Raw genomic sequence first — 15,550 nt, forward strand, 5'->3', positions numbered from 1 at the left:
ATAGAAAACTTTTCTGAAAACTAGAACATTTCTCTTACACATACAAATCTTGTCAAGTAAATTATTCTTAAATGAAAAAAAACAAGAACTATTATTGATTTTCAAGATTTTTTTGCTTGTTAAGATTTCATTTTTTGCAGTGTAGACTTCCTGACCAACAGGCCGCAGTCTGTGAGGATTCACAACATCTCCTCCCCCACCATAATCCTCAGCACTGGCTCCCCTCAGGGCTGTGTGCTGAGCCCCCTCCTGTTCACACTGCTCACATATGACTGCTAACCTCTCCATCCAGGCTGTCATATTGTGAAGTTTGCGGACGACACCGCAGTGGTTGGATGCATCACAAACAGAGATGAGTCAAGCTACAGGCAGAAGGTGGACCACCTGGAGGGTCAAAGAAGACGAAGGAGATGATTGTGGACCTCAGAAGGGGCCAGCATGCTCACCTCCCCTGTGGTGGAAGTGGTCGACAGCAACAGGTACTTGGGTGAGCAGCAACCTCACCTGGAACAACAACACTTCCACTCTGGTCAGGAAGGCACATCAGCGGCTCTACTTCCTCAGGAGGCTGAGACGAGCTGGACTCGGGAGCGCAGTCCTCACCTCCTTCTACAGATGTGTGGTGGAGAGCGGCGTGTGCTCCAGCATCAATGTGTGACATGGAAGCTGCTCTGCTGCAGACAGGAAAGCACTGCAGAGGGTGGTGAAGGCTGCACAGAGGATTGTTGGAATCAGCTTCCCCAACACCACGGACATGTACACCTCCAGATGCAGGAAAAGGGCCACCTGCATCAGGAAGGATCCCACCGCAATGAGACACTTTATCTTCTACTGCTCTAATTCCATATCATGCTGCTATAGCCAAATTGCACTCTGGACTTCATGTTGCTGCAACCTGCCTACTCTCCCTATTTATTTTTTTTGTGTATTTATCTTATCTATTTTGTTCTATTCTCTTCTATTGTTTTCTTTATTTTGTTATCTATTTTAGCTATTTTAACTCTTGGGTGTAAACTGGATCCTGAGATCACAATTTTGTTTCACCTCATGTACCACATGTGATGCGAATGACAATAAAATATACTTGAATCAATGAGCATCCTGATAGGCCTCTAAGTTGGCCAATAAGGTTTTAGTGTGGGAGAGACTTGCAGCGCGCAAAAGAGAGAAAGAGAGAGAGGTCAAGACGTGCGTAAAGTGTAATATCAATGCTGTGTCCAATAAACACAAACAAACACATTTTATTCCACAAAAATACTCTACAGTCTGTCTTTACTAGTTCTGTAGAATTTAAACACTGATTTCTATGTTACCCACGGAGAGTAAAATTACTGCAGAGAGCTGCTGAGGTGAGTTCAGGCCCGCAGTGGCTAATCGGAAGATTCGGGAGGATTCCCGATGGGCCGGCTCATATCAATCTCGAGTTTGCGCCGGTTGGACGGAAACAATAATTTTGACACTTATCTGTCACTTATCTAATCTTATTCTTGCATTCATTTCCATTCAACTTCGTATGCATTCTCTACTCATCTGACAGCACAGCCCCTACTTCACAGTAAATTAGATCAGTAGAACCATCTGAGGGAATTCTCCCCTCCCAAATGTTTGAGTTGGCTGCGTTGAGTGGTCTTTTCTGAAGCGATAAAATTAAATACAGCAACAGAAGCACACGAAGCGTCAGTCAACTGTGATGGAGGGTAAAAAGAGGTCAGGTGGAGCCAAAAAAGCCAAATTAAAAAAAGAAAGAATTTGGAAGAAGACGCTGCCAAATGTGCAAAATTAACAAGCTTGTTTTCCAGAGGACAGACTCCAGCTGCAGCCGGTAAACAGAGATATGAAATAATCTTGAATTGTCAGCTATTGCGCAACCTTTGCAATGTTGACTTAGCGTAGTTTATTTTGTAGAGCCCAATACACATCATTAACCTCTTAACACGCCCTGGTCCGCCGGCGGCCCAGAAATATGTCATAATTAATATCTGTCTGTGTTTATGAATAATTATAGACATGCCATTTTAAAGCTTAGAATCTCTGCTTTTCAGTTATCTAGCCTATTTAGCTGTATATCCTTTCAGAAAATAAACATTTAGGGCGAAATATGCCTTGTTTATTAGAATTATGATTCATAATTACCATATTTGCGTTTTTTTGTACGTATTATATTTAATCCAATGACGACATGTTATACATCATTTGAAACCGACTTAACCTCCAGATTACGGAACAGTAAACCTTTTTACTGTAGGATGTACGGTTCCTGAATTAGAGCCGTGCTTATAATTAGTTAATTAGTGCTTATACTTTTTACAGCAGCTTTAAAAACAGGCTCATTAATCAGCCAGGGTTACTTTAGGACACGCGTTCACACGCCCATCCCCCACCCCATGCTCACCTCACACTCCTGCCTCAAACACCGCTCCACACAACTGCAGATCCAACAAACCAGTCTCCAGTAATCCTCATTTATATCCAAACAGTGCTTGAAGAAATCTGGGGTGGGTTTCCCGAAAATGATCAATCTTAGCGAATAATGAACAAACTAACGAATGACTTGAGTAAAGAACGAGCCAGTTCTGCGAGTGTTTCCCAAAGAGCTTCGCAAAGTGAACATTAACGAACAAGGTTAAAGAGCGTCTTTGTTGACTCCTCCTCTGAGACATAATATACATATATGTACTTGGTATTTTAATCTCAGTTTCTTTATGAGGAAGAGTCATCTGGAATAGTTTTCTCAGCATCTTAAAGGAGTTCCTGGAGGTGCTAAACAATAGCTGCTTTGCACTGTGAAGCTCCAGCTCATCCCAAATCACCTCAAATCACCCTTTCAAGTGGGTTTAGTGAAGGGGATTGTGAAGGCTATGCACCGTTTTGTTTACTAGATAATTCCATATGCGTCAATTAATCGTTTTCATTTTCCCAAAAGCATGGAAATATAGTGTGTTGTGCTATAATTCCTGGCATGGTGGGAATTGTGTACAGGTGCGTGCACGCCACAGTAACAGCCTGATTACAGAATGCAGAGACTTGGACACTTTGCAGCTTTGCTGAGACCGTGAGCATCATCTGCAAGAATTCACTGATTGCATTCATTGCTCTACCATCGCTAATCTGGATTTTAATTATTTATTCGTGGGTTTGATTTGTCAATTCAAATATGCCCAGCTAGACTACAAACTACAGACATTAATATAATATAATATAATATAATATAATATAATATAATATAATATAATATAATATTGATTCAACCACAGAAATTGGCGGTCCCTGGTGTTTAAGGTGCTGAACTGCAAGTCGAGATACCCTAAAGGGTGTTCTGTTAATTTACCAACATATACTTGTACCTATATGCAATAAAAAGGCATTGTAAGAGCTAGCTGCTGTTTCATTTATTCAAATTCCTCCTCCATGGAAAAAGTGTGCCGGATTTGGGCATGAAACTCCTGGGCTGAAAAAGAGGCCCACTCCGGCCCTGGGTGAGTTTAAACAGGATTCACTCCTTCATTAACATTTCTAACATTAGATAAAGTAACGTTAGCTGGATAAGTAGTGGGGAGATATTGTACTCTGTCCTCTTAATTAACATTAGGTTAGATTTTATAGTTACTACAGACTTTATTTAAAAAAAAACTTTATTTTCTTAAAGAAAAACAATAATTTCAGGTAGTTTTCCCTTTGTAAAAAAAGTAAGAAATAAAGAAAAAAGTACATACAAGTATCCTAGAATCTCCTGAAAATAACATACAGCCTGTGTAACCATTTAGCTCTCCTTACCAGTAGGAAATACAAATAGATGGCATGGAAAACATAATCGCAACTAATCGAACAAATAATCGGCAGATTAGTCAACTACAAAAATAGTCATTAGTTGCAGCCCGCTGTACATCATCTGTAAACTTACACTGGGAATTCTGTCTGCCTCTAGTTGTGTATTCAGTCCTAGATCTTGGCAGATTAAGTTCTTTGACTGCCTTGGTTAATTCATTAATAGCCTTACCCTGCTCAGCTACTACCTAAATCTAAAGTTACTGTAGATTTTAGGTGTTAAATCAAGGACAGAGCACCAGGCCTCTGATATGCCTTTAGACATCACAACTCCGCTCCTAAAATCACCTTAATGCTCAGTCCTCCGAAGACCATGTAATAGCTTCATCTTTTACATCTATTAAAGTTGTGGTTTCTTCCTAACAAACTTACACAGTTTTCTAAGCTTCATCCCTTACTCCCTCAATAAACTGATCATGGATAGCTTCCCTGTTATTTGACACCGCACTTGAATATTGCTTCCGAATAGAGGTCTGTATTGTGAGTATGCATGAAGATCTTCACTTTCTGCTTGCTTTCAACCATATAAAGTATGTAGTAGTTGAGACACACTCCGCTGCACTGTTAAGTATATGAACAGGTCACTAGGCAGCTTGGATGTCTCCCCATCCTTAACCTCACTTCTTCTAAGGCTGCTCCTCTTAACCATGAGATAACATAATCTGACTGATCCTCTGGACCTTGGTCCCTGGCCCATAGTACCTTTTCTACCTCTTTAATAAACTCATCAACAGCCCTCCCATCCCCAATTCCAAGTCCCCAATAAAAGGCTGCTTGTGTCTTTCCTTAGGTACATAAACATATGACCTGGTTGTTCTATTACCCAAGTTGGCAATAGCGGCCATAGCCTCTCTATGTTTTCTACTAACCTCTTGAATTTGTTGCTAAATATCGACCATGTTGAAATCATCCTCAGCATCTTCATTTATAACAGAAGACTCTTCATCAACATCAGACATCTTTAAGTTTTCATGTACTATTGCCACTAGGGGTAAAGTTTCAGTCCATGCAGACTAAGGATATAATACAGCTTATAGGAGACAGTCTCTAATGTAGCTGGCATCTGCAATTAAGCTGAACCGCTTCTTCAAGCTGCTCTCATCTTGGTCCCAGTCATCATAAATCTGCAGAAGACGATCTGTGTAGTGGGCATGGCTCCAAGGAAACTGCAACGCTGGCTTCAACGAACACCAACCTGAACCACTACCGTATTGGACCTAAACACAGCCCATCTAACCCCCTAACCCCACTCCTGGTAACAAATGTGACCCTGTTAAAACTGAACCAACACAGGACCCACAATAGATTTCATGGGTTTATTCTGACTGCTGCCTCTTAAATTGGTTCTTAGATAGTTCTTATTTAAGTTTAGAAACTTAAATGTTGACAAAAATAGTGTGTCACAAACTATTCCTGGTAATATAAGAAAACAAACAAATAAAAGATAAATCTAGGACAAATACGGTAACGGTTATTTCTCTTATTTTATTGGATGGCCTTGTATATTTACTTCTTGCACTCTGTCCAAGTTCTTCATGCATGTCCATGGTCCAAGTAGCAGCCATTTTATGCCAGGTTCACACTAAACAACTGGTTGTGCTGTTCAATAAAAATCTGTTACACAATTTCTTACTGTGGGGAAATCACACTCTCCTGGCTGCTCACTAGAAACATCAGGGGAACACACCAAAACTAAACACACTCAAGAACTAGCTATGCCATGCCAGATAATCTCTATAGAGAATACGCTTGCAATGAGTTCAGAATGAATGGGTTCATATGAAGCAACTGAGCAAGACCAGTTTTATATTGAAGTATGTGCTTATCATTTTTTATAGTTTTGAACTCCAGTAACAAGGCTTTTAAACATGCTTTTTCTTAGAGTGACTAAAATTTTATTGAATACATGTCTAATATGTATTTTCTGAATTTCTCTGATATAACAGCTCAATTCTAATTCTCCAGGTTAAAGGCGCTTCCTTCTTTAAACAGCTATAACATGTATTTGTATCAGTCTACAAACAGGCTTTATTAATTCATGCAACGAAACTCCCCGGACTGGATTCTGCATAACAACAGCGAACTCCGGTCAGAAAGCGTTTTGGATTATTATGCTTCTTCACAGAGGATCATTAAAGCATTTGAACAGGTGAAAACTCTTTCAGTAATGTTGAGCAGTGTAGTCTGTGTTAGAGCTTTAAAAAACAGATAGTAAGAGAAAGGGGCTCTCAGTTCAGGATCAGCGCTTCCCTGCAGGTTTAGTATTTAATTACTGTCATTAGTTTATACTAATTACAACACCTGACCGAAATAATCAACTAACAACTAACTAATCAACTAATCACTAACTACCTGCCCTCACTGAGGCGACAACCAACCAGAAACACCCATTTATTTCACTGTATAATAAAGAGGGTAAATGTTAAAAGGTGTTACATCTGGTTCTCGAGTATCTCTGACCTCTTTTAGTGATTTTATGCTGTGACACGCTCAGCTTTCCTCAGTAAGGGCAGTTAGTTCATTAGTTGGCTCAGCTTTTCGCTGGTGTTGCGCCGAAAACAGTCCCCTGCTAATCTCTACAGCCGCGCCGGGGGTTCACTTCACTCTGCTAAGCTTTTCTCATTACGACTCTTAAACGATTTCATAATTCAGAGGATCCAGTGTTTTTCAGGAGTAAAATGTACACAGAATAAAACGTACAGGGGTCTAATCAAATTTATTTACCACAGAATGTGACGGAGGCGGGTTTTTAAAAACCCTATTCATTTTTCTCATAGGGAAAAACCGCTTAGACACGGAAAGCCGTCTGAGGTGCACATCTGACACCACACCAAATGGGTCTTAATGGAAGTGTCAAAATAAAAGCCTCTAAAAAATAAAAGCCTAAAAACTAGAAAAAAGGAAAAACTATATTTTACCACTGGGCTACAAAAATAAATAAATGTAGAAATGTTGAATTTAATAAATGAATAAGTGCAGAAATATATTATTAAGTTAATGTAAAAAATACATCAGACATACAAGTGTCTAGTTTTTCATAATAAAATGTATTTATTTACTTGTTTAGTATGTATTATGCTGTATTAATGAGGGGATATTCGAGGAGTGTACGGCGCGAGACTGGGAGCCTGCAACACCACAGCTCCACCACCACAGCTTGCTGGGCGTGGCTTCCCCCGCATACGCGTTTGTGGGCAGAAAAAAGCCCAACGGTGACTTTGCAGCGTGTAACTTGGACAAGCTTGTGATTTGTAGTGTTAGTTAGTATTTTTAAACTCATTCCTTATCTTTATCTTCTTCATCTGTTTTACTTAGACGCAGATTATAGCAGTGATGCATGTGGATTATATATTTAGTTTGGGGCTGAAGTTTAATAATTTCAGTAACTGTAGCTTGTGAAATTGAGACCAATTAAATGAACTAAATCGTCTTTTAAACGTTGTTTTTCAGGTGGAGCTGGACACTGTTCACTGTTACTGTACTGTAGGTCAGCTGGGAATGTGTGTGTTTTTGTACTAGACAGAAAAGCAGAAGCTTAAAACCTTTGAACTGCTGTTGACTTGTTACAATGTTTTAAGTTAATAAAAAGTTATGATGTACAGTATTTCTTGATTTCATGTGTAAATTTAAAATTTTATTTGAATGTGCGTACAGATTTTAAAGTAAATAAATGCAACAAGAACATTAAAATGCCATATGGGGTGTAATAAATATAGTAAGTTTTACTGTATAACAGATACAGTAATCAGTCGTAGATATGACCCAGATAGCCACCGAGTGCTGGCCCAGTACTGGGCCTTAGCTGGTTTCTGACTGTCCTCAAAGGTGGCCCAGAACCGGCCACCGGACTCGGCCCAGTGTATTTTTGAACGTAGGACCAAGTCTGGGCCTTATTCGGTTTCTGACTCCTCGAAGCTGGCTGAGAGTCGGTCACCGGACTCGGTCCAGTGTCTTTTTGAACGCAGGACCAAGTCTGGGCCTTATTCGGTTTCTGACTCCTCGAAGCTGGCTGAGATTCGGTCACCGGACTCGGCCCAGTGTCTTTTTGAACGTAGGACCAGGACTGGGCCTACACTGGTTTCTGACTGTTCTTGAAGCTGGCTGAGATCCTGCCACAGAACTTGGTCCAGTGCCCAACACAAGTTAAGCAAAACTTTTGTAACTGAAGGTACTTTGTCTTTTACTGTTGGTGAATTTGTTTTCTAAGAACTAGGAGGTTCAGGAACCTACAATGTTATTCCTACTACTACAAGCTACAAGCTATTTGTACATAAAATTTATGTAAATAACCACTTTGTACATCAGTACATCAATATGATTATTATATTATTATATTATATTATATATATTATATATTATTATAGGAAACACTAATAAGGAATTTACCATTGGTTTAAATAGAGTATTCTGTTTACTCAATTAGTGTTAATGAGAGAAAAACTTTGTCTGGAAGCTCAAAGAAAGACATAAAACAAAGATTTATATTAAATTTACGTTTAATTCATAAAGTTTACATATTTAAAAAATAAAGGGAAAAAAGAAAACAGAAACAGATTACAATTTGCAAATTCTTTTTAACTCATTCAATTGAATACACTACAAAGACAAGAAATTTAATGTTGCAAATATTCACTCATTTTGAATTTGATGCCTGTAACATGTTCCAAAAGTTAAGACAGGGGTAACAACATTATGCATGCATTATGAAGACCAAATACGAGAACGGAGACCCCGGACTGTTTCTTTAACTAGCTGAGCTCCGTGGTACAGTTAAAAAGCTCCCCACAACAGTGCTCTTACTGCCTCTCCCTATTAGGCTACAGAGGGGCATGTAGTGTTGTGTTACAGTGTTTGTTGTTGCGCCGCTAAAGTATGGAGGATGAAGAAAAAGAAATCCAACTGATTTGAAAGAATCAGGAAAAAATTGAATTGTGACCCCAAGAATCAAATTTGAATCGAATTTTGGGATTCCCAAAGATTCACAGCCCTACTTTGTACTATGAAAAACATTGGTTTAATAGGTTCGCCCAAACAAAGGTTTGGCACCTGTGGACTTCTTGTTACTTTTTACCGTATTTATTTTTATTTGTATCTGTTTTAATACGTGGTACCTTTGCCAAGTAAAACTCAATATTAACTCAACTTAATATTGAGATGATTGGTTTTAAGAAATTTGCATTGGCCTAAAACATTTTCACAGTACTGTACATATACACACATACTGTATAGGTTTTTGTGTGTGTGTGTTTGAGCTGTACTATGGAGGACCAAAAATGACATAAGTATAAATAAATAAATGCAAATATAAATGTAGAAATAATAAATATATACATGAATAAATGAATAAATAAATAAATGTTGAAATAAATAAATAAATATATAAATAAATGCACATATAAATGAATGAATGAATGAATGAATATTTGCATAGGTAAATAAATAAATTAATACATTTCTTATTTATTTATATATTTATTTATATATTTACTTATATGTGCATTTATTTATTTATTCATTCATTTATTTATTTCAACATTTATTCATTTATTTATTTCAACACTTATTTATTCATTCATTTATTTATTTCAACATTTCTACATTTATTTATTTATTTATTTCCACATTTCTTCATTTATTTATTTATCTCCACCGTCCTGTACTTCCGGTATCAGTGAGGCAGAACAAAAGGGACGGCACAGCAACATCGCGGCTATAACCCCTACTGCAGTAACAACTGCTGAAAATGAATGAGGGTCAACAGCTTAAAAATGTCGCCGCTGCAGGCCAAGGCAGGAGCAGTGTCACTACCCGATCTGTACCCCCTGCCCGATTTGTTCCGCGCATGCGCACGCATTGAAAACTGAGCAGGGGCACAGATCAGGTAGCCACGGCTGTTACACCAGCCATTGTGCGCATGCGTCAACAGTTTTCGGCTCTGTGAGGTCGCTGCTCAAGCTTAACTTCTGTTTTCTGAATTATAGATAGACTGATAGGTGTTTAAACTAAATATATTTCGAAAATCAAACAAAATAATCTATTAAAATGTATGTAAAATAATGTTCTTTGTTCTTGAGCAGTTGATATATAAACTGTGCATTTTATGCTTTGTCAAATTTAGTATTACAGGGTGTATGAGGCATTTAAAAAATGTAATTTGTTTACCATTATAACAAACCTGTTTGGGTTATATCCATTATATGGGGTGGTGGTGTGGTCTTTGACCATTTGTAGTATTCCTCAAGCTAACAAAGAGTTTATTAATAAAAAACTTTTATTTTTGCTTAAAATACACAGCAGAATGTTTAGAAATGGGAACCAAATACCATGTCTCTAAATGTGGTCCTGTATCAATATGCTACTAACCATTAAAAATAAGGTACAACACATTTATCAAAATACCAGTTTATTTTCTTCTCAGAGAAAGCATGAGAGCAAAAAGCAAAACAAAAGAAAAACATCCCTCTCAACACACAACCACCCAGCCACTCCCACCCTACCTCACCCCACCTCACCCCGCCCCACTCCCACCTTACCCCGCCCCACTCCCACCTCACCTCACCCCAACACACCCCACCCCACCTCAACACACCCCACCTCACCCCACTCCCACCCCACCTCACCCCAACACACCCAACCCCCCCGACACAAACACCCACCACAACACAAAAACCCACCCTCCCCAACTCAAAGTACCCCGACACAAACACGCAACCACCCACCCAATTAAAATGGTAGTCACAATAAATAAACATTCATACAGATATTTCAAACACAGGTAACTGTTTTTACCTTCTGCTGTAGTTAGGACCTGAAAGAAACAACTCTTCAGCCTCTTGTATAGTTATTCCCTGTAGTGTAGACATGGCTTGGGTGATGCACTAACAAAAGGGTTAAAAAAATTAAATATAAATTATAAAACTGCATTATAAAGATTCAGCACTGCAGTGCAGTGATTAGAAGTGATTAGCAATGGTGGTGGTGTATGAGGTGTTAGTGCATGTTGTGCTGGTACAGTGAGTGGATCAGATATATCAGTGCTGCTGGAGTTTTTAAACACTGTGTCCATTTATTGTCTCTCATTCTATTAGACACTCCTACCTATCTGCACCACAGTGTATATGTAAAGTCAGATAGAAGCTCTGAGTCTGTTGCTGCATAGTTGGTGCTGTCAATACTCTAGTCCTTCATCAATGCTCACTGGATGTCCACCGCCGGTGGACTATTCAGGTCAAGCAAGTGAAACTGAGGTGTTTAAAAACTCCAGCATTAGCGTTAGTGTCACTGCTGAAAATGACCCAATAACTGTCTGAGAAAATGTATTGTGGTTATCATGGTCTCACAGTACTACTCTATTGGATTTTAAAAAAAGATACATTTGATTAAAATTTTTATGTAACTTAAGTCACAACAGGCTATTTAACATTGTTAATAGATATTTACTGCATACCTAGTAACCTTACCTCTGGGAACAAAACATCCAAAATGAACTGCACTTGATCCTCAATGTGGAATTCTACTGGTGCAGATTTCAGGACATCCTGAAGATCGAAAAATAGGGAGTCCTGTTCTTCCTCCGAGTCCAGGTACACTGGCACCCGTAGAGATGATCCCTTCTGGATTCTGCTGAGCCACTTCGAAGGCTCTTTTCCACAGAGTACACCCTTAGGTCAAAAGGCAAAGTGCCAAAAGCACTTCATCAAAACATGAGCAAACATTTAACATTTCTAGTTGAATGTCAAAAGTAGTTTATGTTAAAAGTTTTGGACTGTAAATCCACATAAAAAAAAAAAAAAAAAAAAAAAAAAGTCCCCCAACACATGGTGACAACAAGCATGATTTATAAGGCCTTTTGCTTATTTGCTTATAACACTGTAATGGTAAAACAATGTGCAAATTGTAAATAACAAACATTGTTAATGTGTGACAAACATACCAACAAATGTTGCCGGACTCCATGGTCTTGTACAGCAAAGTCTACCAGCTTCTTTTCTTGGGCTGTGCGGTTGACCATGGTTTGCACATGAGGTGGAATGTCTGAAGTGATTGACCTAGATACCCTAAAAAGTGGCTGAAGGGTCCCTTGCAATAGCCTGCTAGCCCTGTCAGTCCAGAAAGCAAACCTCTGGCCATGTCTGTTGAATCAAAAAACTTAATCAGCAGGTAATCAAATGAAATAAAATGCAGAAAAGGCATGAATACTTTAGCAGAGTGGCCTTACCCTTCAATCTGAAATCTTTCCATCAGTAGGATGCACCACCACTGGCGGATTAATGGCACATCATTCTAAAACATATATAACAATGATCAGACAATTGGGGTGGGGTTTGAAATATTTTTTCTATATTAATAGATGCAACTTACCTCTGTGAAGATAAATGGGGTATTGGTGCAGATACAGAGGGCATACTGTAAAAAAATAAATCTCTCTATTATACCCAATAACTCAAAATGCTGCTTATCACAACTTAAAAGGATGCTTACAATGAGTATAAGGATGCCACAGTAGTTCCCAGAAGTTTGTTGAGGGAAGTGCTGGAAACAAAATATTAAATATTACTGTTAAGTAAAGGTGTTGAACCAATAGAAACAGATGTAGACAAGTGCTTCACTAAAGTAAGCTTAGGTTCCCCCTTACTGAGTTACTGCCAAAAGCCATTAATACATGAAGTAGATGTGCTGAAGATAGAGATTGTTTCAAATTGTGTAAAATAGACAGAAAGTCCCTAGGTCTGGACAAGAAAGAATGTATGGTGGAAAGAAGACGAATGAATATAGCAAAAAGTATCAACTGGTGGGCTAGTCATGGCTCAGTTTCCCAAAATCACAGTAGAAAATTCTCTTCAAAAGAAAATATCTATAGTCTTACATTACATTTAAGCCAACTGATGTCCAGAGTTTTATATAACCCAGTAAGAAAATAAAGAAAAGGCTTTACATCAAAACTTCTGCCGGTCTTCTCTGTCCAGGGTCTTGGGTCAATCTGGCCTGCAATATGTCTGCACATAAAATGGGAAAAAAAATTAATTATGGACACACACTTACTGAAACCTATAGTCATACAATTGTTCTCCATGGTCTAGTTTCATAAAATGAGACCTAATCCTACAGCCATCGAACAAGGCTTCTGCGTAAACATAAAACAAAAAAACAAAGCTATAAATAAGCAGCCATAGAACAAGGCTTTTTGTAAATCATCAGCCATAGAACAAGGCTTTTTGTTAATTTTCAGCCATAGAACAAGGCTTTTTATAAATCATCAGCCATAGAACAAGGCTTTTTGTTAATTTTCAGCCATAGAACAAGGCTTTTTGTAAATCATCAGCCATAGAACAAGGCTTTTGTGTAAATCAGCAGCCACAGAACATGGCTCTTGCGTAAAATATTATTGGTAAAAGCCACTGAACAAGGGCAACTTTTTCCTCTCTCTTAACCTAAATATCGTTTTGTACGAGTCATCTCCAAAACCACCAGGGAGTACAGAATCTAGAAAAATGATCTCTCTCTCCACAACCAGTAAAACCTGCAATGGACATATTTCAAAATGATAAGCTAATCAACAAACTTCATTCTAAAAATCTGAATATCTATTTTTTGAAACTGTAACTCAACACATAGCAAATAGTGATCCAGTTGATTCTGTTGCATACTCCATGCAGGGAACAAAATCGCATCCTTGGAACACAGATTGTTCTGGTGTAGAGAAAGAAAATGCAACCATTCAACTACTGTGCATTGTACAGAAATCATTGCATTAATGTGCAACTGTCTGTCTGTGTGTGTGTTTAACTTCACTTTACCGGTAAACTTGAGAGTGGGTCCACATTCATCGTTTTCCATGTGGGAACCACATACATGTCAGCAATGTAAACATCTTTCCCCTATTTACAACACAACAAGATTAGCAAATGTATACAAGTACCCATGAAGAAGTATACAAAATAACAATGTTTGAGCTTCTGTAATTAATTACATGTTTTTGAGCAGCTTCTCTGATGATCTTAAAACATGCATTCCCAATCTAGACGTAATAAAACAAAATAAAGGCATAAATTACACACAAAAAAAAACTATTTCTGTGCCTTTGAGCAAGCATGCTGCAACATGAATATACTTACAGTAGACTCCATGCACTGATTTAACCCAAGACTCCACAAGTCCTCACGTGTAAGACAGATATTGTCATCTTTAACAATCAATTCTGCTGCTGGAAGGCTTTTGTCCAGGACATATTTCAACTGCAATTAAAAGAGTTAGCAAGGGAGGGGGGGTGAGAATGGTGTGAGAGTGTAAGTATGTGAGAGATGGTCTGAATATACGATTGCAAAAAATTATTGGTAGTGTCTAACAGTGTGTGAAGGAGAGTGAAATTTGGAATGGGCTAGGTGGAATCATCCCCTACCAGTTTTTCCTGGAGAGGACCCAAGTCTTTTTCCCATTTCTCTCCAGAAAAAGCATAAGGATGGTCTGTTGCTTCATCAGGTGTACCATACTCATGGTCCTGAAGTGACACACATGGAACTGCTCCATGATCTGAAGAGACAATAAAAAAAATTAAGTCTAATATTAATAAAATAAACTTTACAATATACACCTTACATGTCAACCATTACAAAAAAAACACTACTTAGCTCTTACTTTCCAACCTGTAGAAAGGCCTTACGGTGAATTTACACTGCTCCGACGCGAAAACGCACATGGTCGCACTACCCCCCTCCAACCGGTTGCATGTGGGCGTGACAAAGGCTTTCCCTGCGTCGTCCAATTAAATCGTTTTAATAAATGGGAAATGCTTTTTATATAAGCTATTATCATTTCCAATACTTAATAAATATAAATGTGTCTTTATAGATATAAATGTTTGAATGAGCTTCATTACACTGTCTAGTGAGCAGTATATAAGCTGAAAAAAGCAAACTTTTCCAATTAAATTACATATTAATATTTTAAAAACCCACCAGAGACTCCAACAATCACAGCAGCCTTTCTCCTCGCTGACAGAGTCCCTGTGAATCAGCAGGGATTTTATAAAGAACAGGGAAGCCTGAAACTTCTCTTCCAGGCTTCTCTGGACGCTTGAAAGCGGAACTAAAATGTTTTCATGCGCTGCGCTGAGGACGCGTTACAGGCCAACACCTGCTCTCTGATTGGATAGACGCATTGCGTTGGACGGACTCATTTGCATAAAGTTCAGCTCGGCTCAACTTTTCATCGCATCGCATCCCCCGCTCTCGACGCGTCGGACCCATGATGCACCGCGCGACTGCGTCTGACGGAGGTGGCGCTTCCCATTGAAAATGAATGGGATCCGTCGCTGTGCGTTGTCGCGTCGGAGCAGTGTAAATTCACCGTTAGCCGTGAGACATTGATGCAACATCGAGTCCCATTATCTTTCACCACTGATGCCACACCCCTTTTAGAGATACTATCCACAGTGAAAGGACCTTTGTGGCGGTCAGCAAGGGTGTCTTTTCTCTGTTTTATATTGAAATCTTGAGAAATCAAGACCTCATCGCCAGGACTGATTGTGCTCATTAGCTTTCTCTTACGGTTCCTGTAAGACTTTTGTTGTCTTTTCTGCGCATTTTCAATGTTGCTAAGCACCTGAAGAAAAAAAAAAATTACACTTTACTACATGCCATTGAATTAAAAAAAACTTCTGTGGTTAGACTACATGAATTTGGACCTAACCTTCTCATTTAAAATTTTCATTTCATTTACTCGGGTG

At 38.7% G+C, this 15,550-nt stretch overlaps 1 protein-coding gene across 1 annotated transcript; it reads right to left on the reverse strand.

The window, feature by feature from the left end:
• Positions 1-10,985: 10,985 nt before the first annotated feature.
• On the reverse strand, positions 10,986-13,445 carry LOC125786954 (uncharacterized). Its single transcript, XM_049470619.1, has 6 exons — positions 12,761-13,445; positions 12,307-12,357; positions 12,187-12,231; positions 12,044-12,108; positions 11,759-11,957; positions 10,986-11,486 (listed from the first exon to the last, which is right to left on the reverse strand). Exons 1-6 carry the CDS (start codon positions 12,896-12,898, stop codon positions 11,262-11,264), a joined length of 723 nt encoding a protein of 240 aa, XP_049326576.1. The 5' UTR covers positions 12,899-13,445; the 3' UTR covers positions 10,986-11,261.
• Between the last annotated feature and the right edge of the window lie 2,105 nt (positions 13,446-15,550).

Source organism: Astyanax mexicanus, chromosome 22, assembly GCF_023375975.1.
Source record: "Astyanax mexicanus isolate ESR-SI-001 chromosome 22, AstMex3_surface, whole genome shotgun sequence".
Classification (NCBI taxonomy): Eukaryota; Metazoa; Chordata; class Actinopteri; order Characiformes; family Acestrorhamphidae; genus Astyanax; species Astyanax mexicanus.